Raw genomic sequence first — 26,323 nt, 5'->3', positions numbered from 1 at the left:
CTGAGGCCTTGTGAATTTTTAATAGGGTTGCTACTGTCTTCGGGGCTTAGCCCAGATTCTGCTGTGTGAAGCAGCGGAGTTGGCTTCTCTAGAGCTGTTCCGTGGTACAGCCAGCGTGCTGATGGCTGTCCTCAGCGACTCTGCCCCAACTCTGATGGGGGACCCACGGTCCCGCCTGGCCTCTGAAAGACCTTGACTTGAAAGCGGATCCGGCTGCCCACGGTGGTGGTCAGGCCAGGAAGCAGGACAGGAGCTAAATGTTAAAGTGAGAGCTGCCCAGTTCCCAGCCCCGGGAGATGCCTGAGTGAGCGCCCATTGGGACAGCGGAGCTAGGCGGACATCGCTGGAGTGGAGCAACGAGCGTGGGCCCCACCTGAAAGAGCTCTTCTTGCTTGCCTCCACAGAAAGCGGGCTTACAGCAAAGAGGCTGTGTACAGTGATAAGCTCCAGCATTACAGCACCGGCCGAGGTGAGTAGAAAGCACACACCCCCTTCCTGATAGACGAGGTGAGTGCTTGGAGGGCTCCCTATAGCCAGAATGGCCGGTCCCAACCACAGGACTTCTTCCAGCCGCAAGTGCCCCAGCACTGGCCTCTCTCTGCAGGTTCCCACGGCCCTCAGGCTGCCTGCCCCCTCTGCTGTCTGCCCATGGTGGGCACTCATTGGGCGCCCGGCAGGTAGATTATCTTCCCCATTGATAAGCCCATATAGGACACAGAAAGCGGGGGGAAAGATGGGGTTTAGCAAGCCAAGGAATCCTGAAATCAGACTCAGTGGGAAAAGATGGAGGGTTCTCTATTAACATCTTCTGCCTTATCTTATCCAATTGAGCAGCTGGGGAATGTGTTAACCAAATTCACAGATAAGCCAGAGAACATGAATGTAGGGAATTAAAAAGATAGCAGAGCCCAAGAGGCCAGCGGGTTGAGATATCTCCCAAGTGTTTTCTTTTAAGCAGTACCTTTAAAAGTTTTTCTCACTCATTATCTTACCCATCTCTTTTTTTAAAACCTATATATAATATTTTTCTAACTAAAATTTCTCCTCACCAACATACAGTGTAAAGTCTTATGTCGAAATTATTCTTTTATCTGTGTTGTTACAACATTGCAGGATCTGAACAAGGTCCCCCTAGGTCAGTTGGGCCACTTCCCCACTTCCAGAAAGCTTAGATCCTCAGGCCATGTTCTCCTTCTAAATAACTCCTTTTGCATCCCACTGATGCCCCCAGAAATCCATGCACTCACTTTTGCACTGTGCTCTGTCGCAGGCTCCTTCTGGAAGCCTCATCTCACCTAAACCCCCTGGTGCAATGCCAGCCCCTTTCTTCCTGTTCACTCAACAGTGGGCATGGAAGACAGATCTCGTGGACACACACACCACCTCAGTATGCCTTCGGTTGGCAGTTCCTAGAGCGAACATTGGCTCAAAGGCAAAATTTCTTATGGACCAAACTCCTCCCTTCTCCCAGGTTCCCCGAGGCAGGAAAGTAACGCCAGGACCTTAACCCAGCAGGTCCACCTCAGAGAAGCCAGTGCAGGCTGGGACTGTACGAAGGCCACTCTGTAGAAATGGCTTTGCTCTCGGAGGGGCTTTCAACCAAAGACCAAGAAATGGCCAAGGGCTTGTAGAGGATGGAGCCCCAGGTGGCTGGTTGCTGTGCCCAGGCTGTTATTACTAGGAGGGAGGTGGGGGCTCAGTGTGGGCTCCGAGGCACCGAGACTCTCCCACAGGGGCCCAGGGCAGCACAAACATGGTGGGGGATTGGGAGAGTGGTCCCCTTCTAAGACAACGGGCAAAGTTCCTGCAACACTCAGAATCCCATTTACCCTCCTTCCTTTCCCTGTCCGGGCCACCCTGTCCTCCATTTTAACCAGTTGTAACTGGTTTCACAGGGGAAACCTTACTGCGTTCTCTCTCTGACTCTGTGCCTCACTGCAAAACCTACAGATACGCTTACCTATTTTAACCTGTGCATTTGCCCTTCCAGGCAGGCTCTTAGCTTCCCCAGCTGAAAAACAAAGACTTGGATTTATCTCTGATTCTCAGGTGAAGGTCCCCACCCCCCAAACCGAGCATCAGAATTACTTGAAGGGCTTTCTCCACCCCCCTGCTTCCCTGCCTCTGCCTCGGGATTCTGACATTGCCCCCACACACCACCCCCTGCTCTGGGCTGACTCCCGGCCCTTTTAAGGGCCACTGTGAAGTCCATTTCAGATTTGGCATCCTGTGAGCTCTTTTGATGAAATATTTAGAGATGGCCATGTCTGCCTGAATGCAGAGGATGCAAAATCGGGTTCAAGAGGAGGAATGCCATGTTGGAAACTAGAGATGCCCTAGGGTGAGAATAGGGTGCCCTAAGAAGGTGCTCCCCTTTTTAAAAGGCAGGCAAGCTAAGCCTTGTCACTCCTTGGGCAGGGTACAGAGGGTCCCCAGGCATTGAGTCCAGGTGTGGCTTGGTGCCCATTGGGCCACTTCAACCTGAGATCTGGCCATCCTCCTACTCTGGCGGGGCGGGCTATGCTGGCCCACCACATGGCACCCACGTGCACGGAGGTATGCTTCCACGACACCCAGAGCCCCTTCGGGGGGACTCTGTCACCTCTGAGGCTGACAGAAGGAGGCCTCCCTAGTCGTTAGGTTGCACAGCAGTAACGGTGCCCGGCTGTAGCCAGTGAGGGCAGCTGAGCACACGGCGCCACCTGTGACAAGCTGTGTGGTCACCACCCCTGGTGCTCAAGGCAGACGCAGAACCAGAGTTCCCTTGGCTGCTTTAGAAGGCTGTCTTCTTTTTCATTTGGCTCACCTTTTATAAGGGTTCTTGCCCCTGTTCATAACCATTCTTTTTATCTAGTCCCCGAAACCTGGCTCGCCTTGGCAACCTGGTTCCCTAAACTTGCAGTCTCGTGCATTGAGCTGCATTCGTGCTTTTTCTGCCTTACACATCCATATCACTCTGACCAAAGCTATTAGTGTTGAAGAATCATAGCTGAAATGCCATAGAGCTGGGGCAAGGCTCGGCACACTTGTAACAGAAGAGAAAACTCCGGGCTCTGATGGAGGAAGGAGTAGGAATATTTAGCCATGGAAAGCCTACTCTGTGCCATGAATTGGGAATTTTATTCTGGTAGCTCACTTCGACTCATCCAACCCTGACAACTACCTGGGGGACAAGCATTAATGGAAGGTTAAGTGACTTACCCTGGTCACACAGCTCCTCAGTGGCAGAGGTGGACGGCACGGTTTCTAAGTCTGGCTCTTGAGCCCCTGCTCCCACCATATTGCAGAGGCTCAAGGTGCCTGGTGATTAGGAGCAGGTGAGGATGGGATGCAGACTAATCCTAGGTGTTCTGGTTGGTGGTTTGTTGGTTCCCCCACCCCTGGTCCCACTGTAGGAGGCAGAAAGGTCAACTGTGTCTAATCCAAGTGTGTGCACATAACTCTACCTGGACCACCCCACATGCATGCCCCTCATGGCGGGATGTGGTCAGCAACTGCAGCTCTGAGGACTTCCTGCCCAGGGAGAGACAGGAAGCCTACAGCAGCTCCCCAGCTGCATTCATCAGAGCCCACCTCTCTTCCCCACGGGCAGGGCAGAGGGTACCAGAGAGAGGCTGGCAGTCTCTGCCCTCCCAGGCCCTCCTCTCAAGCTGACACAAAGTCTGAAGGAGAAATATGTGCAGATGGAATACCTTCTCTAGCCCATCCAGAATGGCAGAGCTGTTCGCTCTGAGAACACTGGGGCACTTGTTTATGTCCCTCCTCTGAGCCTGGAGTGCGTGAATAAGCATGTCAAGGGGAGGTTGGATTTGGGTGAGAGAGATTAGAGGGAAGGCAAGTTGGAGAGAGAAGCTGCCGGATGTGGTGCTGGATGCTTGGATGAAGAGCCTAGAAGCCTGTGGTTCATGTTCAAGGATGGGTGGGTGGGACCATGGTTCTCCCGTGTCCAAAGAGAGGCAGACAGATGGTGTGTTCTCATGGTTTCTGTGAGCCAGATCTCAGAAGGTGCTTGCTGGCTGACTAGAAATTGCCTGGACAGGATAATCCAGGTAGGGCAGGGTAGGCTTGGGAATCTATCTTAGAAAAGCTCCCGTCGATTCTGCATTTGGGAAATGCTACTGGGTATTTATGGGATTTATCTAATTACACACCTGATAGTGGCTGATGTCTCACTGATTTCTGAGTCGGGTGAAGTGGGGAGGGGTGGGGAGAGAGGAAGAAAAGAGTTTGGTAAGGGGTCAAGGGCTTTCAGGAAGCAACCCTAACATAACCATCTCCGTGTTGCAGGCAACTACCGATACAGTCGCAGAGCTATTCTTAAGCCTTGAGAAAAGCAAAACCAAATAGGGTATGTGCCCAGGGACTGACAAAAGCTATAATTTCCACCTAGGGCAAGAGGACAGAACACTGAGATGACAGAACGGGACTGTGAGCTTGATCCCTGCCAAATGCTTGTAGAGACCAAAGCACGTGGGTCCTGGGCATTTACAACCAAATTCAGTGACCACTGGGAAACACAGAGGATTATTAAGAAAACAAAATGAGGACCTCATCTCATTTACTAGAGTTATACATTTAGTAATTTCAAGAGGAATTGCAGATGTAGTGAGTTTTTATTTTGGCAAAAATATTTGATGATCTCCTAGGGGAAAGCGTCTAAAGTGAGTACAGAACTTGTCTTCATACGCAAAGAAAGTGGGTTAGTGACTCTGTCAGCCAGGAAGGAAGTCACTAGCTTTATTCTAATCTTTGTCCAATTCAATCTCCATTCATTTGATTGTTTTTTAAATTCACGAGTCAGGTGCAAGCAAGCCTAGGGATGCTTATCAAGTTTGGAGGTAACAGTTGGAGAGCATAACTAACACCATGTAAAACAATCAAAATTCAGAACTATCCGACAGCTTTGAATGCTAATTTGAAATCTGCAAGATGAAATGTTAGAGGGATAAATCTAGAATCTAGTGTTTAGGCTAAAACGAAAATAAAGCAACACAGAAAGGAGACCTGACTTGCTATTCGTTTGTGTGAAAATGTGTAGGTATTTAGTTTACCACATGCTTAATATGAGTGATACATAGTGGAGTAAAAGGCCAAGCAATGTTATTGATGTAAAACAATAGTAAAAATAATGTCCAGTTTTGAGTACTCACTGTGTTAAACACTTTACCTCTGTTAATTCATTTAAGCCTCATAACTGTCCCATGAGGTAGATTTTACATGTGAAAAAAACAGCCTCAGAGAGGACAGGTAACCTGTCCGGAATCTTGGAGCTAGTGATTTGCAAAACAAGGTTTTAAACTCAGATCTGTCTCACTCTGTGGTCCCCAGATCAGAGGAGGTGATACACAGACATGCTGTCCTCTGTGATAGTAAGAACACATCTACAGTGATGTTCTTGGTTCTGAGGACCCCATTTCAAGAAGAACATTTTTGGCAAAGCAGCCTGCTTGTGGAAAGTGGCAAGTCCTGATCTCTTACCTTAGAAACTTGGAAACACCTGTTCAGTGCGGGAGAAACACGGGCAGGGATCAAGCACGACACCTTTAGGGCAAAGGAAAGGAGAAGATGTTGTTGTGCTTCATGAAGTTAAATGGAACCATCGAAGGAAAGATCAGAGTAGGCAGACATTTGATTCAGGAGAGAACACCCCCACCCAACTGGAACTGCCCAACACAGAGCCAGGCAGCTTTGTGGGGAGGTAAGCTCTCTGTTCCTGGAAGCATTCAAGCGCAGGCTAGATAGCGATCGGTAAAGGATGTTGTGGAGCCAACTGCTGCTCTAAGTGGGAGATTGGACTAGATTAGACCCAGAAACACATCTCGCTCCAAGATTCCATGCTCAGGCTTCCTAGCTCTGGGTGGGAGATTGGACTAGATTAGCCCAGGAACACATTTCGCTCCAAGATTCCACGCTCAGCCTTCCTAACTCTGGGTGGGAGATGTATTTCAGAACTATAGAGGACCAGCAGCCAGCCCACTGGAAATGACCTTGGGCACCAGGGTGAAGGTCAGGTGGACTTGTTGGAGGAAGAGACAGACTGGATACTTTGGTTGCCTCTTCTGGGGTAACAGGAGCATTAGTAACTGGTCGTGAGTAAATGAGGGCCTATGAGGCACAGAGCGAAGGGCCCCAAGGGCAAAAGGTGGCAGAGTTTTCAGTGGGTGCTTATTAAATGTCAAGGAAATTTAATGAGCAACTCCATGGCTGTTGCCTTTGGGTTGCCAACAAGGCTTTGATGGCCCAGAACCAGCGGGCCTTACCTGGAAAGCCCTTCCTGTGCTGGTCATTGAAACCAAGGAGCAGGGAGATGTTACACTGTTTCCTGAAGTACCTTCCTCAATAGCAAGTAGCCTGTGGCCTACTTTCCTTCTCCTGGAGATACATACGAGGCAATTACTGTGGTTTTAAGAACAAATTTTTTAAAAATATGGTGAAACTTCCAAATACAAGGAAGGAGGAAGATCTTCCTCAGATCCCCTGCTTTTCCACTTAGGCTCATTTCCTCCCTTGGGGCTCCCCTCTTAGATTCTTTATCACACCCTGGCTGGGCACCCATGACCTCTGCTTCTTCCTGGAAAAAACCAACTCCCTATTGCCCTGATCTTGGCCCTCAGAAGCAGGTAGAACAGACTGTGTCTCGTTTCTACCAAGCTTTCCCAGTAGGTTTACTCCAAGAAATTGCCCATCATGCCAACTGCTTCAACCACCACCCGTGTGCCTCTTCAATCCATAACTCCAGATTTAGACGTCCGGCTCTGTTTCCATTCTGAGCTTTATGATTGACTTCTAGGCACTCGCATACTTCACCTGTGCGTTCAAAGTGTAAAAACACGTGTGCAGACTTCCCTAACAACGGGGTTTCTTGCCCAAAGTCCGTTACCTGGTTAACAGTACCGCTTTATTCCACACGTCTTGGCATTGATTTGGATTCTTCTCATCCCTCTTTAATTCCCCATATTTAAATGCTCACCAAGTGCTATCAATCCTCCCTTTGAAATTTCTCTCGCCTCTTCTGTTGTTCTTATTGCAGCACACTGGTTGAAGACTCTACCTTGCGCTTTAATTACTGCAACAACCCCATAGCTGTTTTGCCCGCCTCCAGCCCCTTCCCCACGACATCCATGTGAACACGGCAGCCCACCAGCAAAAGGAATTCCCCAGGGCCTTGTTCTTAGTGAGTCCCTCAGATGGAACAGTTGTCAGCTCTGTGTGTCCGATGGCACCGATCTTAATGCCTTCGGTTTCGCAGTCAAGGCCCTCCCGTGCTAGCACATCACTGTTCTGCCACGCTGGTCCCCTCTTCCCGCCACATTGAAGCTGGTCACGCTTTCCTCATTCATGCCATGGTGGGCTTCTCTCTGAGCTTTGTTTTATTTTATTTTTTTTAAGATTTTATTTATTTATCTGACAGAGAGAGAGAGAGAGAGTACAGCAGGGGGAGCAGAAGAGGCAGAGGGAGAACAGGCTCACCAAGCAGGGAGCCCGATATGGGGCTCGATCCCAGGACCCTGGGATCATGACCCGAGCTGAAGGCAGACCCTTAATGACTGAGCCACGCAGGCGCCCCATCTGAGCTTTGTTTTAGATACTCCAGGCTTCTCCCTCCCCAGTGCATGACCACGGGACCTGTCCTTCTTGGATTGTGACCTGGAATGCTGGCATCCATAGCCCTCTGCCTTCTCTGGTTTCTGCTGCATTTATAGCTCATTTCCAGGTGTGGGCTCCCGATTCCAGACTCTCCAGCACTGTTCTCCAGGTATTTCAGGTCTTCATCATCAGAAGAACCTTATGAGCTTTGCTTTTCCTATAGCTCCCATAGTCCCTAGAACAGTGTCTTGTCAACATTGAGACAAATGAGGGGTGATCAATGTACTGAGGCAGAGCATTGGATGAAGTCCCTCCCAGGGACTGGATTTTATGTGCCGATCCCTAAACTGCTTCCCTCCTATGCTTAGATATCTGGACCAAATTTAGGTGAGTCACAAAGATGACAAAGTCTGCCTTGGATCCAGAATGGGGCCCGAGGAAGCACAGTTAGCTCTTTCCCATGGCTCTGTCAAACCTGCCGGGACACAAGATATCAGTGACTGAGAACAAGCTAAGTCACTACCTCTCTGGGGCCATAGTGTGGGATTCTAGGAATCCTCAGCCAGCAGGAGGGCATCAGGCTCTTCCTGGCACGCCTGAAGCTTCTCAGCCTGTCTGCTCTCCATGGACCCCCAAGATGTCCGTGGCACTGATTTTGTACTTTCTTGAGTACGCGAGAGGGCTGAAGAGGAGCACTCCATCTTCTCCTTTAGCTCTTAATCCTCCTGTCACCCATCATTTAGAACTGGCCCTTTCCCAGCCTGCTTCTGCTCAGCCCTGAGACCCTGGCACTTGCAAGTAGGTCTAACTGACTTTTTAGAAACACCCCACACATCTGCCAGCATCCCCAGAATTTGTCCCAGCTGCTTCCCTTTTGAGAGCCCCATGATGGAGTGATGTAGGGTCTCTAACAATGGCCAAGAGTTTCTTCTCCTTCCAGGAGTGTTCTGTGCCACACAAGAAGGCTCTGGATAGTGGCTAAGTCATTTGTCCCCAGACTTCTATGCCTAAAGCATGCATTGATGGGTAAGATTTGGCTAATTTCCTGGGACTATGGGCTTTTAAGGTTGGAGGCAGCCCGGGCTGCACCCCCTAGCCATAGCATAAATGGGTTTTGAAATCAAAGAACAAACATACCTGCAAATTAGTTAATAGAAATTAGTAAGCTAGAAGATCATAAAATTGAAGATTTTTTTCTCTCTCTCAAGGCACTAGAAATCAGAAGTTTAGATCTGTACACATTACTTTTGTGCCAAAGGTATGTAACATATGTTAAAAATAAGAAACAAAATCAGTTAACTATAAAAATAGCATAAATATATAATATTAACAACAATAATAATGTAAAACACCGTACAGAGCATTATAAAATGCCTTATATTATGAGCTATATTGCATCTGATATTATTATTACTACCACTGATAATATTTTCCCAACACTCATAATCTGAGAACAATTTCTGAGCCCCGTCTCCAAATGTTTGCCTGACTCCGCAGCTGACTTGAATTCCTTGTTCACTGTCTGGTGATTCATTGCACTAAATACCATTTTCCTGATAATTAAAAACTGTTCACTGGCAAGTGGGAGCAGGAACAGGCTGATGCAGGATTTATGCAGAAACACAAAATGAGCCAAAAGACAAATGACCTGTTCTGCCTAGCTAAAGGCATTTTTTTTTCTCATCATCTTCTGGGACTTGAGAAAGCCTAGCGGTAATGCAGGAGAGAGGCCTGGAGAGCGGTGTTATTCCAGGATGAGGTAGATGCCGGGGAGCCGTGATGGGCACGTGCTCGGTCAAATCACTCTCCCGATTTCGACTGCTGGATCCCTGCCCCCAGCCGGAAGAGTTAGGCCAGGACCCTCCTTTTCAGATCCCCATCAGGAGAAAAGCACCAAGTCTGAGCCGTTTGGTAGACTTTTGATTTCAGTTTCCCTTCCTCGATGTGACAATGGTATCTTCAATTTCAGGGAAAACAAGTCCTAATTCCTACTACTGCACAGAAGCAGAACTTCACAGGCATACTGCCTCTCTCTTCCTGGGCTCCTCCATGCAGCCCCCTCAGCTGCTCGTGAAGGGCTTTACTAACAGTCAGGACCCCTGGCCCCAGATCAGCTGTGACATCACGCGTGTGCCTCCCCGCTCCCATTCCTACAAGCCAGCAAGGTAGCAAACCTCTCCGTGCGAGTAAACTGCACCCATCATTGAGTTGTGAACTTGCTCCCACCTTGGTGCACTTGGTTGCCTGTTCCTGGCCTGGAAGAATGCCAGCCCCATCAGGAGATGAGCCGTTGCCCTCTGGGAATAGGTCCTTCCCAGAATGGATGGGGGCTAATATCTGTAAAGCTCATTAACTCAGAATCCTTTCTCCTTCATCCTTATATGTGTCTGTACTTGCAAACCATTCATTACTGCACATTCTAGATTGTTTAATTAGTCTTTGTGGAAGAGTTCCTATAGGACAGCTTAGCATACATCGTTTAAAAGCCCTTGATCTAAAATAACAAGGTAGTTATTTTTAAAGTAACAAATATAACTCTAAGTGGCTGACATCCCCCACTGGCCACACCACCTTGCTTCCTCTTCCTACCTCCCCAAACACTTCCTAGAACCATTTACTGATAATCATCACGAGAGCGTCAGTGTGCGAGCCCTCTGTGTACATCAGGCGCTGTGCTGGGTATGTCACTTGCAATATGTTCTGTAATATCACAGTCACTGTGGGAAGGAGCTGCTAGCTTCGCCACTGGCAGAGGAGAGGCCTGTTCTAAAAGATGCATGTGGCTTTGCTCCATTACGCCAGGCTAGTAAGAGGCTTTGTGATTCTGTCCTCGCCTTTCGACCCCAGCTTCTGGGTCTCAGCCTCCTCTCATCTCCGCACAGCACGGAATTTGGGGAAGTTCACAGGTTGTGACACTGACCTGCTGTCCGCTTGGCATTTTGAGTGGGTCTGTGGTTGCCTTACCTCCTGCCCTCACCCCTTCAGCTCATGCTACCAACTTCCACCTGCCCCATCTGTGTTTCCTCCCTAAAAAGCTCTCTCTGGCCATGGAGGCTCCCTGTTCACCTGCGCAGCAGGCTGATCAGCCCCCACCAAAGGCTTGTGGGAACCTGGGTGGTAATAGCACAGCTCCCTCCATCCAGGGTGGGCCAACTGTGAAGCATGTGCTCACGCACACCAACTCCCACAGCTTCCCTGGGGCGGCTTAAGCCTGCTTCGGTTACCCGCGGTGGGAAGTGGCTTGAGAACACACTTTTTCTAGGCTGACTGCCTTGCCTGATCTTACTTCCCCACTCACCTGTCCCTACTGCTATGGAATCATCTTTCAGATAAGCCACTTGGCTCTCAGAACCTTGTCCCAAGGGTTGCTTCTGGTGGAACCCAAAGTTTGGCTGCCTGGAGATGCTGATCTGACTTCATTAGACACTTTCAGTCTGGTTTCAATGGCTCTTGCTCTTCACTTGTTCTTCATACCAAATGAGAAAGAGTTGAGCCCCATCCCTACTTTCCTTTTAGTCCACTGTTAGCAAAGTAGAACACCTGCCTCTCTCTCTCTTTCTTTCTCCTCCCCCCACATTCCCCAGGGATTAGAACATTGTACGTAAAGGTGAGGATCTCTCTGTTTGCTTTGTCCAAATCTCAGTCGGCAGATGCCAAAGTCAATGTTGTTCTTCCTAAGTTTCCAAGGAGCATTCTAGCATGGTGTTGACCATCCTAAAGCAAACAGCATAGCATGCTAGGAGTGATTTTATTTAGTGACTAGGAATGAACCATCTTTCAGAAAGAGTTGATCTTCTGGGCATGGCACCTGGCTCTCTCTGACTTAAAAAAACGAAAAAGCAAAAACAAAAAAAACAACCCTTCACTTCTTTGCTGTATCTTCATTCTCCCTCTGGATTGGATTCTAGCACTTTGAATCCTTGCCTGAATTATGACCAAAGCAACACGAACTTGGGGGAGCTGTAGAGTCCTCAGATTTTTTTGGATGATAAATGTCAGAACTAGACTTTGCATATAGGGCTGCAAGTCAGCGAGATGAGGCGCAGTAGGGACAGGAGGTCCCAACCTCAGACTTGGGTCCTGACTGTGGGCGCTCGGCACCTGTGCCTTTGCAGACCTGCCTGCCCTGCTGACCTGACTCTTCCATCGACCAGACAGCAGCAGCGGGCAGGCAAACTGCCTCCCCCTCACAAGGATGCCATGCTGGACCCTGTGGTGTCGCTTTCAAAGTCCTCTCCTGCTCACCACACCACCACTGAGGAAACAGTGTGTAGACTTTGCCTAGTGACACATCTGACATGTTGAAAATTACATTGTGAGTGAATCCATTTGTTTCTTGGGTTCCATTTCCTTTTTTGTCCCCTCTCCTCCACTTTTTGAATGTATGTTTTTTGCAGTGACAATTCTCTATTTTGTCCCCATGCACACCTATTTATCTTGCCATTCTAACCATCAGTGACAAAGTCTATATTCCTTTTTGTATTTCTCATTCACCATTTTATTCGTTTTTCATACTTCTGTGTGTCTGAGGGCATGGACGTTCACTACCATTTTTCTTTCATTCCACCTCATTTTTTTTTTTCTCTGTAGACTTTGCTCTTTATCAGTATTTTCTAAGCTTTTCTCTTCACGTTTTCTCTTCTGGTATTCTGTCTTGACACTTCTAACTTGGGGTTTTTGTAATAGCAATTTCTCCTTCTCTCTTTCTCTCTCTCTCTCTTTTTTTAATCCAGCCTCATCCCTCTTGCAGCCTTGGCCACGGCCGTCAGTTATAACCTTAACGGTGGCCTCCACTCAGAAGAGTTGTCAAGTTGATAAATATTGATATCTACCCTACCATTTTACCACCACTTTTCTGCTAATGCATTTGGTTGGCATCAATCAGTTTCTTTGCCTTCTGTGAGCGCTCATTGTGGGAACTGGTCCCGATCTGTCATTTATAAGTAATCTGCTCCGCATTTCATCAAGAGCTCAGAAAGAGAAGAAAATATAGAGGAGAAGTAGAGGACAGAGAACCAAGCTAGTGTAGCTCAGAGGGAAGGGACATGGGAAGGCCCAGCCAGGCATAAAGAAGCAATCTGGTGTGTAGGGGAGCTAGGGACAACAGCCAGGACTTACTGACCACCGTGTCCTCTTTGGGATGTTAACCCTGCTTGTCTCCTCTAATAAGGCTCCCCAGGGATGAAGATCTACATTGACCCCTTCACTTATGAGGACCCCAACGAAGCTGTCCGGGAGTTTGCCAAGGAGATTGATGTATCTTTTGTGAAAATCGAAGAGGTCATCGGAGCAGGTATGGCTCTCCCCCCTCCCCCTTGTTTCTGTTCTCTTGGTGTCCAAACATCTTCTTACCACCGTGCAAGGTGTTCTCTTTCAGCATAAAAAGTCATCCCATTGAGAAAAGAGCCTCTAACATCTTTCTCCCCAGAAGATGAGTCTGAATCATCTACAATGTGTGTCTAGGGATCTTTTGGGGACCTTCATCATGGTGGCCAAGCTTGACCGGTGTTGGAGAGAGGTCAGCTGTAATTTTGAAAGATTCAGACATAGCTCTGGAAATGGACTACCAAATGCAGATGAAGAGAGAGGTCTAGGGTACACAGTTGAGAAGACTGAAAGAAACAGAAATTTTTAGAAGCTGGACTTAATGTCTCACTCACTGATATTTCCATGGCTCTGGATCAAGATTTCTTCCCAAACTTTCAGTTCTCCTTTTCTTATATACACGCAATTGGAGACAGAACCTGATGAATTGAAGAGGGACCACTGTTTCTGGAAGAAAACCCACCCCTAACTGTATTTCCTACAAAAGATCTATGATATGGACAGTAACCCAAGACAGATTTCACTTCCGAGAAACATGCATGCTCTCATCCATCGTATTGCATTGGAATAGAAACTCAGCCCAACAGAGGACTAGCTGCCTGAGATGTTCTCAGGAGATCCTACCTAAAGACTGACCTAGAATTTTCATCTTTCCTTAACGGATCAGTAGTTGAGTCAATTTGGCAGTGGACCCAGCCTTTTTAATGTGGAAGAGTAAAATATCCCGAAATATCTTCACTTTATAAGCAATCTCTTTATGCCTCCTCTACTGCCTGTTTTGAATCTTCTTAAAACTGTGCTTGCTTTGTGTCCTCTTTCCTTTTATTTTCTTCTACAAAATTCTTTGTCTTTCCTTCTTCTCCAGTTCTTGTTAGCCATTGTTCAAGCTCTCTTCACGCATATGCTGTTGTCTTCCTTTTAGTTTCTCCGTTTAGAAGTGCTTTATTCATAGCAATATTTGGAAAGCCATGGAGTTGCCTCTTCCTGTAATGTTTTAACTCGATAAAATATGCTTAAAGTCTTACAGACAGCCACTTCGTATATTATCTTTAGGGGGAAAGTCACTATCCTTCCATTCACTGCATCTTCTTAATGCACAGAGGGGTCACAAAGCCATCTGTGAAATTGGAAGTCACATTTGAAAGCTTGCCCATTAGGCCACCATTTTCATGCTCTGGTTTCTCTCTTAAAGAGCTCCACCCTCATGGCATCTCTGTGGGGGCTGCTGGAACTGCCCCTGTCAAGACACACCTCTCCTCTCTCACCAGCCCCTCAGGAGTTCCAGCCAGCTGGCCGTAATCTGATCCACATGAGTCTATACGTATTTCCCATTGACTTTCATTAAATATGTTACTGAACCACGACTTTCACTTCTGTGCAGATAATTTTTTCTTCCTCCTTAGATGCTGACATATTTAAAGATCATGCCTTGGAAGGCTGGATACCAGATAAATTGGATTACTCCTAGGGGCTCAGATTTCTCCAGTGAACTTGAAAGAGTGTTGGGGAGGCTTGCTTTCAGTCCTGCACCCTGTTTCCCCACGTTATTAATTGTTGTTATGTCATGTGGTAATGGTGCTAGTGATTTTAATGTTTTTATTTATGTCATGTGCTTCGAGCGATGTGTTCTGGACTGCATTTCACCCCAGGGAGCCCCCATCAGCCCCCTCCCACCTTTGTCAGGGGAAGAGTAAAGAGCCTTCTCACTTTATGACCCTGCCAGGGAGTGACGATTGGGGGTGAGCTCACCAACAGCCAGATGCCTATAAAGGGGCAATCGATGGCACAGCTCCATCCTTCACTTTCCCTTTTTGTGTAGCCTGGGCCTCTGCTGCCGTGTTGGTGCATCTTGCTCAGAGAAGGTCAGTCCTCTCCGAGGCTCACGTGGTAGTGGGGAGGGATCGATACATTTAGCAGTTCATGAGACGTCCAGCAGCACCAGGTAAAGACCCGTGCCTGGTCGCTGCCAATCACCCTCTACCAGACACTCATCTCCTCACGATTCAGAAATTCCAGGGCTAATCCCTGTGGATGTTAATTCACTATGTGTAACTCGATGCAGTTTTAACAGAAGACACTCCTAGCTGGAATCAGTCCCCACTTTTTCTCCTCTCTCCACTCTTGCTTCTCCCACACCCTGCCTCACTGAGACTGACTTCACTTTGTGCTAAAAGAGCTGGTGTGAAGGTCAGGTTAAAAAAAAAAAAAGAATTTTGTAAGGTAATGTTTATACAGTGTTACTGGCAATCCTGCTCTTAGCCTCCTGGCTGATCGGGAGCAGGGGGCAAAAACTTAGGGTTGCAGATGGTAACAACACATGAAGAGAAGACTCAGAAGTTAGTCATCCTTTCTTTGCTTGTGTATTCCTTCCTTCCCCCTCACCCTTCAACAAGCTCTTATTGAATACTCCTTGCATGCTGGATGTGGGGTTCCGGAGATGGACAAACAGCAGTCGTCTCCCATGCCCAGAGGTCTGACAATCTTAGCGGGAAATAGGCCAGTCATGTGTTCGCTGTTTCACACCATCTGCAACAGGCGTGTGCAATGTTGGGCCAACACGGAGCAGTGCTCAGTTCCTTGTTCTGGGAATGGGCAGGGACATCAGGAAGGCTTCACAAAGGAGATAACTTTGGCCTGAGCTTTCAAGGATGAAAACTAGTCGAAAGAGCAAGTTTTTTTGTGAAGCTCATTAGAGAATGAGACAATGACAGAAGAGGAAAATTACATGATTTAAGGAGAGAAATGAACATGACCTTCTAGCAGCAGGCTGCTGGGGCCAGCTGGTACCAGCTCACAAGAGCCGACTGTGTACATCTCTTTCCAGCCCCATGTTCAGTAACACATGTTGGTAGGGCCACATCAGCCCCACGAAAAGTATTTACACGGCGGGAATTGGCAAATGCTACAAATGGGAGGTGTCTGTTCCTCTGTTTCTTTGCTTTCTGGAGAGCTGGTAGTTGAACACTTACTAGCACACCCCAGCCTTCCAGACTGTGCAAGGTTATTTCAAGAGGATGCAGAGGAACCCACCTATGCCTGCTGAGTGTGGAGCCCGAGGAGTGGGCTGTGATTGTTGCAGGAGGGGTTCCGTTTAGAGTTCAAGAAGATCCTCGTTCATTAAACACTGATCCTGTGCCTGGGACTGTGGTGGGTGCTGGGAAATGCAAGATGCCTAACACTGCCTGCCCTGTAGGGGTGATGGTCTAATACACACACCGTGCCCGTCCACAAGAGGATGGTGGGCCATTGACTGCTAAGACGAGGGGCCTAGAGAACACGTAGGCCTGGAGATGGGGGGAGAGGCTTGAGGGCAGGAGGGAATCCAGGGAAAAGAGATCTTAGGGGCCCATGAGGATATGGAGGCTTTGGATGGACTGACATGCCATGTGGCACATCCTAAGAACAAGGAGGAGAGAAGGCTGACAGGGAGATGTTTCCTGACAGTCAGTATCAAGCATTGAGTCTGGGGAATCAGGCTGAGACCCGGCATTCCAGAGGCTTGGGTATGGATTTTATCCTGTGGAGGATGGTGAGTTTTAGGTAGGCGTCTGAGCAGGCTGGGTGATAGGAATGAGGCTCTGGGGACGCAAATCGGATAGATGGTGTGTCTGGATTGGACTGGAAGGAGGTGATGGAGAAGGATGCGTGGCCTCAGAGGCATGGAGACCAGTTGTGGGGCTTTGCTTGGAAGCGTGGAGAGGGTTTGAGATGGCCGCTGCTGGGATGGAGGTGGCAGGGCAGGCTGCGCTCCAGTAACTAAATGGATCTAAACCGGAATGGATCCAAACATGGTGAATGGAGCTGATGCGGGGGATGTGACACGGAGGTTGTGGCCAGAAATGTGGAGCATGGGATTAAGCCCCTTGAAGGGAGGGAAGGCTGCCAGACCCCGGGGGTAGGGCTTGGCCGTCATGCATGTGAGTGAAGGCAGTAGAGTCAAGTTTAGGTATTGAGGCTGAAGAGTTGTAACAAGTGCCCAGGTCTTCTCAAGCTGCCTGTCTCTCAACATCACGCTCAAAGTTCCATGAAAGCAAGGCATCCTCAGGGTTTTTGTTAGTCCCACGCCTGGCCTGGTGTGGCACTCAGGGGCTCTATCAAAAGTTTGTTGCTTATGGTTGAAGGAAAGTAGGTCCTTGGCGGGGAGAGTAGAGCAGGGAGGAAAATTTGGGGAACTGGGCAGAGCTTAGGAGAATGGAGAGAACTGAGAGGGAGGTGAAGGGTCCTGATTCACTTGGCGCTCCGGAAGGGGCCAAATGAGATGAAGGCCACTGCCCCCCCGCCCCCCGCTGCAGATAATGGACACCACTGGTCTCTTCAAAGAGGGCCATAGGCCCTCTGGAGTCTTTGGAAAGTATCAGCTCTTTGTGACCACAAATCGGACTCACAGGAACCATCTCACAGGTCAACTCCCATTCATGGGTTAATTCTGATCAGTTCGACCCGTAGATTCACCCAGAGCATCAAGCAGGCTGCCATCTATAACTGGGCCCTACGGCATGAATGGCGGTCTGGCTTGTGCAATGTGTAACCTATGTAGCTATATGCAGCAGCCCTGATCATGACTGTCAAGTGCATGAAAATGTAGGTAGAGGTGACACTAGAAGGTGGCTTCCAGAGGAAGATATGGCAATTGTATTTTATTAATAAATCTCCTCCTCTGACTCCAGCAGCTGCCAATTCAGCATTTCTACAGATAACTTTTTATGAGAGAGAGGCAGGCTTATGGGGAGAGGGCTGGGTGAGCTGGGGAGGGGGATCTGTGATGTGCACAGATTGGGAACGGGGCCAGTTCCGTGCCCACCAGTTCTCTTCTTTGAAGAAGATGGGTTTTTTGGGAGTGTTTTGGTAGAAAGGTCACTTGCCAACCTGACTCTCCTGGGCTTATTCAAAGTGAGAGTGGGAGCATGAGGGTGGCCTCAATACTGGACAAGAGTCACAACAGGAAGGGTTTCCAGAAGAGGAAATCAAGTAGATGTCTTAAGGAATTATGATTAAAATAACTGGCATATATTGAACACTCACCACGGACATACTTTACAAGCATTGTCTCACTTCACTCCCTTAATGTGAGGTAGGGTGTGTGTGTGTGTGTGTGTGTGTGTGTGTGTGTGTGTGTGTGTGTTTAAACTGGTGAGGAAATAAACATTCAGAGGACGGCTTGCCAAAGATGGTGCTGTCAGCTGAGTGAATAATAGAGCAAGAATTGAAACATAGACACGGCTGATCTAGGTCTGGTGAATGTAACCCCCACACAGCTACCACTTTGGGTACTGTTCTGGAAAAGAGCAGTTAAGTATACAGGGATGTTACTTCTGATGGTAAACTCTGTCTGGGAGTTTGGAATATGCAAACGTCCTTGCTGGCAATGATGAAACTGTCCTAGAATTCAGTATGCCCATGGGGAGTGGGCAGGCACCCCACATTTCCTGGGGAGGGCAAGTTCTTCTGTCCCCCAGTCCTCCTCTTCTAGTACGATCAGCTATCTACCTTAAGAAGGGTAACAATGAGGACCAAGATATGTAGCATTTTCAGTATGTGCTTGCTTACATTATGAAAACAATGTCATCGACAGGTTGGCAGTTGTCGAATGACCATGAACAGCCATAAGAAAAGAGAAAATCCGTTCACTCTCACCGTGTAGGTATTAAGTATTGTGGACCCCATGGCTATCGAGCAGGTTCCATTTCATCTGCTAACTCCAGTAGCCCGGTAGTGGGGACCTGGGGAGCTCTGCCGAAAAGGAGGAATAGCGCTGTGATCAATAAGGAATGTCTGTCCTGGGTGCGGGGTTAGGAGGTAGCGGACTGCCTGCCATGGTTTTACTATCCCTGGTTTAGCCATAACCTACTTACCTTGCCCAGGCTACTGTGATAAAACTGGCTGGTAATCATACTTTAAAACCTAGTTTAAATTTATTCTTTAAAAGTTCCTTTTCTGGTGGAAGCTTGAATTAGTAACTAGAAGCTCTGCTTTCCTTTTTTTCCCCCAAGGCAGTTTGTGACTTCAAAATGCTGTTGCTAAAAAAGAGAGAGAGAGTGCAATTGTGTGTAGCTTCTCACTGCACATAGCCAACAGTCACCACTCAAAATACCTGCTGGCAGGTTGGATGTTTCATTTTCAAAAATTGAAAACTCTTTCCTTCTGATTTTCTATATAATAGCTGAGGCATTTAATGCTGCCAAACCACTTCTTCTCTCTTCCTCATTTTGTCAAGGAAAGGAGGAAAGAAGAACTGGCGAGGAGCTAAAAACTTGTAGGGGATAATTTCAGGAGCTGTCTGGAGGACAGTCTCGGGAATTGGCTGCATTACCCTCAGCGGACAGCCTGGAGGGTTGTGGTTCTCAAACTTGAGCCAGGCGTCAGAATCCTCTTGGAGGCATATTAAAACTCATGTCACAGGACCCCACCTACTGAGCTTCTGACCCAGAAGGTCCAGCTGGAGCTGGAGAATCTGCATTTTCTAACAAGTTGCCTGGTGTTGCTGTTGGACGGAAACCACACCTTGAGAACCAAGCCTGGCCCCCAGACTGGCCTGAAGCTGGAGAGAAGTCCTAGCCAAAGGGTAGGAGAGGCTCCAAGGTCAGCTGCGAGGATGCATGCCAATCAAAGTCCAGCCAGACCAAAATTAGGCTGGCTACAATCACTGTCAGTGAAGGATCCACGTAGCAAGAATCAACCATAACCTCTACCCAGTCATTTCCTACAAGCATCTATTTTAAATATAATGTTAATGCTTGATTTGTGGAGAATATTTTTAGGTATTATGAATTTTTATCAAAAACTGCAAAATGTATGGCCGTGGTTGGGAGCTCTTATAAAAGGAAGCTCTCTAGAGCTCAGATCATGGGAAATCAAAGCATCACAGACAGCGAGCTCTAGCCCAAATGACAGGCAAGGTGTCAAGAAGCAAAAATAGTGTCTTGAGAATGGTACATGAACCTGAAGTCAAAGGTCAAGGGGACAGAGTCTCTCAGACTGTAAGCCACCCAAAGCCTTGGTTTTCTGTTACTAACAGTGGCAGTATGCCCATCGACTCCCACTCCCTACGAACCTTGGCGGTGCTAGAGGGCCAGAGCCCCCACACTTCAGCACCTGAGGCTGACCTGGAGATGCCTTCCACGCCCAGATACCTGGCAGCCTGCCTTCCCCACCACCCCCGGCATAAAGCCCTGCTCTGTCTTGGGTCCCATTAGTTTGCAGAAACCTGCTCTTCCTCCTTTTTCTCTTCCAGAGCCCACCTCCCACACGCGCCAACCCCCCTCACGCCCCACCCCCGGCTAGTCTTAAATCACCACCCACAGTGTATAGTTTACAAAGCACCTTCTCCAAGACTCAGCACCCCATTAGGAAGCTCCCTGGTTGTCCATCCTTTCTTTTTATTGTGTAAAGCTGAGAAAGCTGAGCCTAGGGGCAGTGACGTGCCCCGAGTCCGGTGGCCGGGCTGGTGTCCACATGAGCTGCTTCCTCCGCTCCCTGCCCCAGTCCCTCTCCCAGCACTGGGGCCACGTAATGACAGGGTGGAGCACAGACTCCAAGTGAAGACTAAGTGGCTTCCTTGGCGGTGGGTACTTTGAAAACCTCTGGGCTTGGAGAATATGAAGTCATTTCTTTGCCAGACAGGAAAGGAGCTATTTTTACAGAATCAGTATGAAGCCTGCAGAGCAGATCCCTGAGAGCAGTAACACCATAGTGACTGACTACAAAGCCCGGCTCCCTACCCAAGGAGAGCATGTGTTTTTTCAGTCTTAGGTTCTCAGTTTTAGGTTCTCAGTAAATCGAGGGGAAGGAACAGAGATTTCCCATGGACCCCTTGCTCTACACATACACAGCGTCCCGCACCCCCAACAGCAGCCCCACCGGAGAGGTATCTTGGTGGATAAAACTACCTTGACACATCATTATCACCCCCAGTCCATGCTTTACAGGAGGGTCACTCTTGGGGTCGTATACTGTATGGACTGGGACAAATGTATACTTGACAATTGCAGACAGAGTGGTTCCTGTCTGCCCTGAAAATCCTCTCCGGAGAGCCCATTTTTAGTTTATCATTTTTAAAACCAATATGATGCAACCCCCCACAGAAGATACAGCTTTAAGCTCAAGGAGTAGAAGCACTGCACTTGGAAACCAGTCAGCCACAAAGGTTAAACAGTGTAATAACATTTGTCAGTTCGGAAAGTAGTGTGAGCCACACCACTCTAGGTAGAACTTGCCAAAGCCACACCTTCGCTGGTCTCTTCCTTCTTGTGTTCTTCCTTTCCACTCACATCTATATAGCCCACACTCGGAGGCAGCCCATACACAAGCCCTGCTTTCCAAGGGATTCAAAGGTGTAGTGATAAAGCCCAGGTATGCCAGGGCCTTCGGGGGCACCTGGGTGGCTCAGTTGGTTAAGCGTCCGACTCTTGATTTCAGCTCAGGTCATGATTTCAGGGTCCTGGGATCAAGCCCCACATGGGGCTCCACACTCAGCAGGGAGTCTGCTTGAGATTCTCTCCCTCTGCCCCTCCCCCAACAAGTGCTCTCTCTTTCTTTCTCTCTCTCTCTAATAAATAAAATCTTAAAAAAAAAAAAAAGAATTCCAGGGCCTTTAGCAGTTCCCTAATCCATCTGAGATACGCTTAGGTGTTTTTTTTGTTGTTGTTGTTTTTAAAGATTTTATTTATTTATTTGACAGAGAGAAACACAGCGAGAGAGGGAACACAAGCAGGGGGAGTGGGAGAGTGAGAAGCAGACTCCCCACTGAGCAGGGAGCCCGATGAGGGGCTCGATCCCAGGACCCTGGGATCATGACCTGAGCTGAAGGCAGACGCCTAACGACTGAGCCACCCAGGCACCCCGTTAGGCTTGGGTGCTTTAGACCCGTGGTGATCAACCTGGCTGCGCATCAGAACCACCTGGGCAGCCAGGCCCGGCTTCGCGGGCCTGTGACCAGTGTCATCACCCTAGGCCCCAGGTTCAGAGGGGCCCACACTTAGTTTAATGCCCTGCTGTCACAGTCTTGAAATCCTGCATAAGTTTTGAACAAGAAGTCCTGCAGTTTCATTTTATACCTGGTCTGACCCATAAATTATGTCGCTGATCCTGCGGGAAGCTGATCCTGCTTCTACTCAGGGTGCACCCAGACAAGCGAATCAGAATTCCTAGAGGTGGGACCCAGACCTCTGTTCTTTGTACAAAGTACACCTGCTCCCCAGGGTTCTGCTGTGGGCGGCCAACTTTGGGAACTACTGGCATAGAAGAGAAGTCTTTAACTGGGGCATTCCTGTGTGTGTTGTAGGGGACATCAGATTCACCTGGGGCACTTTCCCCAAATCCACACACTGATGTAGAAATTGATGAAGATTCTGATTCCTAAATATTCTCACCCCACCCGACTCCCAGGTAGGAAGTTTCAATGACTGTGAGATCTATGACCTAGGCCCAGTGTGTTTGCAGTTCCCTACATATGAGTTGCAGTGACAGTGACGGCACGTGAACTGTTAGGACCTGCACAGCTGGGCCATGGTGGTCCCTGGATTGTGACTTCATAGCCACACTGCTGAGCACACCTGCCAAGAGGCAGTATGGCAGGGGGAAAAGGGTGGGGCACCGACAGCAATCCTGGCTCTGACTCGCAGCTGTAGGGTTTAGGGCCTGTTTTCCTTGTGCCCCAGTTTCCTTACTAGTAAAATGAACATTATAACACCCAACTCGCGAGGGTGCTGTGAGGATTAAATAAGATATGCAAAGAACCTAGCACATTGCCTGGCACCTAGTAGATGATCAATAGATATTGGTGTCCTATCTCCTCCAAGAAGAAATATTACTGTATCTTTCCCTTCAACCACTGTCTTTTTTTTAAAGATTTTATTTATTTATTTGACAGAGAGAGATAGCGAGAGAAGGAACACAAGCAGGGGGAGTGGGAGAGGGGGAAACAGGCTTCCTGCCGAGCAGGGAGCCCGATGCGGGGCTCTATCCCAGGACCCTGGGATCATGACCTGAGCCAAAGGCAGACGCTTAACCGACTGAGCCACTCAGGCGCCCCTCAACCACTGTCTTTTTACTAAAGAAAATGTAACTCATTATTAAAGCAACAAGGAAGAAATACTAACCAATATTCTTCAATTAGTATACTTATCAAATATGCAATCTATATTCATTCAGCTCATGGTTCCTGAATACTTGCTAGGTCAAGGTGTCAGAAGGATGGATTTTATATACACACACACAGATTATAGAGCATGTATGCATGTATACGAATATACACACACACGTACACACATACTATACACACACGTATATGACAGGCCCCTGTTGTGCAGTACTTTTAAAAAAAATGTACTCAGTTGAACAACAAAAGTAATGCTTATTGTAACAATTCAAACAATATAAAAGAAATTAGATTAAGTTGACTGACTTTACTTCCCCACTCCTATACCCACTCTTGTAGAGCAACCATATTTAAAAAGAATTTGAAGTTATAAATAAATTTTACGTGGACTTTTCCCATTGTTTTTCTTTTGCATCCATGCACACACACACTCCATTTGGGTACATACGGTGTTCACATTCCGTAGCTTTCTTTCCTCTTCTTCATTGAACAATACAATGCGGACATCTTTTGAAGTCCAGACGCATGACTCATCTACTAGTTTTCAGTAGCTCATGGCATTCCACAGGATGGATGTGTCATTTTCCAGCAATTCCCCTGGCTTTGGGCATACAGTGTTTTGCTATAGAAGAAGATGGTGCAGTAACAGTCTTTTAAAAACATTTAAATACTGGTACTTCTACTTTTTTCGGATAGAGCAGGGATAGAGTGTCCAGCAGGTTACAACCCAAGAGCAGACAAAGCAGAAGCCAAACAGGTAACAATAAATATGCTCCCCCACCCCTTTGACGGGCGTGCCTACCCCATACCAGGCACCACAGTGGGCCCTGCAAGATAGGAACACGAACGAAGCCTGATCTGACTTCAAGCAGTTCAGCAAAGCAGCATTTGGTTCATGTCGAAACCAGTGTCACACATGATCTATGTCCTCAGGTCCACGTTGAGATCATCCTAATGGTGTTTGTGCCAACCTCTACTCTGGCCCTAGCTTCCGACAAATCTCATGGACTCTGGAGCAATTTTGCGTGAAGAGCCCTTTCCTGCAGCTTCCTTCCGATGACTTCTGTAGCAGAAAACAAAGGGAACTCCCAGCCAATCACAGAGGCGATGTTAACTTGCTTTTCTAATTCGGCCAGTCATCGATCTGCTCACAGTTTGCTCCATTTTCTTCCAGAAGCCAAAGGTGAAAGCGAAGGTTCCCCCCAGCAGAAAGCCACGAGGCCCCATCTCCCAACAGGCCTTCGCCACACATGTCAGTGATGCACTTACAAGTAGACATTAAACTGCCTCACATGAAAGAACTGGAAGTTACAAAGCCAAACGAAATCGTAGAACAACTCTTGAAAGCACATTTAACAGGATTCAACAGATTTTGTAAAGCAGCTATGAAATAGTGCCACCAGAATTGTTTTTACTCTGGGTGATGTTCCTGCACAAATGTTGAAATGCTACGGCACCCGCGGAGGTGTGCTGCTCTCATTCCCTCCGAGAAACCACCTTCTGTTCAGCTGCCGGGTGTGCAGGGCGCCGCCAGCCTCCAGCTGCCCTGCCTTCAGCACCTGCCTCAATTTCCCCGCAGAGGCCAGGTCTTCCCGGCAGCCCCGGCCAGTGACTGAGTGTGGCAGGAGGCTGGAGCCTGGGCCTTCCTGGCACGGGTGCTCTGTACTCTGGAGCAGCCCACGAGTGGAGAAAATGGGCAGGCCTGCTTCAGCCAGGGCTGCGTGGCGATCTGGAGCTCTCCTTATCCATGCCTGCTTCCACCTTTCTTTTCATAAGGTCAGGTCTGCATCGTGATCTGGGACTCTGGCCAATCCTGCTTCCCCTGCTTGTATCCTGTACGGTGTCCGCTAACTTCCCTTCCTGACTGCTATCTGGGTGACCCGGTAGACGCAGAAGCTTTCGGGGCAGTGTAGGAACATGAACGTTATCCATCTCATTCAGAGCACTAAAGAACCTGAACGTATTCCCTAGCCCCTGGATGTTCTTGCGTCAGGCTCTGCTAAAAATGAATTATGGTCTGCCAAAGTGAAACTGACCGTTTCATTTTAATTATTCAGCTGGTACACAAATGAAAAACCAAACGTGAGGAAAAACAAACTTATATAGACTCTGAAATTCCACTTTAGTTACCCGAACTATTTCGAAAAACTGAGGCAAGGGACGTATTTTAATATAACCTCTGCGTTTGCCATGAACTGATTGGGGCCAGGACACCGTAGTTTCAGTGAGAGAACACTGTCTCCATCTCTGTCACTTTAACCACAGTTCCACTCTGAGCACTATTGTGCCCGCCACTATTGTGCCCTGGTGGTTCCGCAGACTGAGAAGGAAATGGGTAACGATTGCATTCTTGTTGCAGGGGAGTTTGGAGAGGTGTACAAGGGGCGTCTGAAACTTCCGGGCAAGAGGGAGATCTATGTGGCCATCAAGACGCTGAAGGCCGGGTACTCCGAGAAGCAGCGTCGGGACTTCCTGAGCGAGGCCAGCATCATGGGCCAGTTTGACCATCCCAACATCATCCGCCTGGAGGGCGTGGTCACCAAGAGTCGGCCCGTCATGATCATCACAGAGTTCATGGAGAACGGCGCTTTGGATTCTTTCCTCAGGGTAAGAGTGGCTCGGGGGCGTGGGTGACGTTAGCAGTATGGGATGGATGCTGGGGAGGAGTGTCTGCATGAGGCTAACCTGCCACTTAGGAATCGCCCGATGAAATGTGGGTGGGCATTGGAAATGGTAGCGAGGTTGACAGATTTGTTTCTGAAAGGATAGAACACAGAGGAGCCTGTGGACCCCTCGGTAGGAGGACAGCATGGAGTGGGGCCTCGATAAATGCTCGTTGGATGAATACGAATGAACAGAGGTGGGTGACGAATGGCCATCAGCACCTGCATGAATCACGGAGATTGAGGAGACTCTCAGCGGCTACGCTGCCCCGTGTGATTCCTGCAGACGCCAGTGGCCATCGCTGCCTTTCCCCAGGACAGCCCGCCCAGCCTGCTCCCTGCATTTGCAGCTCAGAGATAAAACAAGGCCACCCTTTCTGATATCCGGCCCCCCACCCTTGGAGGAGGTGCTCCTGGGCAGGAGAGGAAGAGACAGTGTCACAAGCATTCACAGGTCTTTTCTGTGACTCTACACCAACCTGCGGCAGAGGTGGGGGGAGTGCCTCGAGGCCTATGGCTGGGAGATCTGTAAATGGTCATTGTCAAACATGCTCCCGTGGAACCATGCCGGAACGGCTTGCCTCTCTGTGGGACATCACAGAGTGACTCAGAGCGGGGGTGGGTCATCAAAACCCCATGATGCTGATGTCTG

General features: G+C 48.5%; 1 protein-coding gene across 1 annotated transcript in view; it reads left to right on the top strand.

Moving 5' to 3' along the window:
• Positions 1-26,323, top strand: part of EPHB1 (EPH receptor B1) — a 285,610-nt gene that overhangs the window by 204,511 nt on the left and 54,776 nt on the right. Inside the window, exons 8-10 of the mRNA XM_028099078.2 lie at positions 405-469; positions 12,758-12,880; positions 25,368-25,615. Coding sequence (XP_027954879.2) covers positions 405-469; positions 12,758-12,880; positions 25,368-25,615 — 436 coding nt within the window. The remainder of the gene's footprint in view (positions 1-404; positions 470-12,757; positions 12,881-25,367; positions 25,616-26,323) is intronic.

Source organism: Eumetopias jubatus, unplaced genomic scaffold, assembly GCF_037043125.1.
Source record: "Eumetopias jubatus isolate StellerSeaLion01/CBP00866 unplaced genomic scaffold, mEumJub1_p1.0 scaffold_1, whole genome shotgun sequence".
NCBI lineage: Eukaryota > Metazoa > Chordata > Mammalia > Carnivora > Otariidae > Eumetopias > Eumetopias jubatus.
The sequence above is the reverse complement of the archived record's forward strand: the minus strand, read 5'-3'. Positions and strand labels throughout refer to the sequence as shown.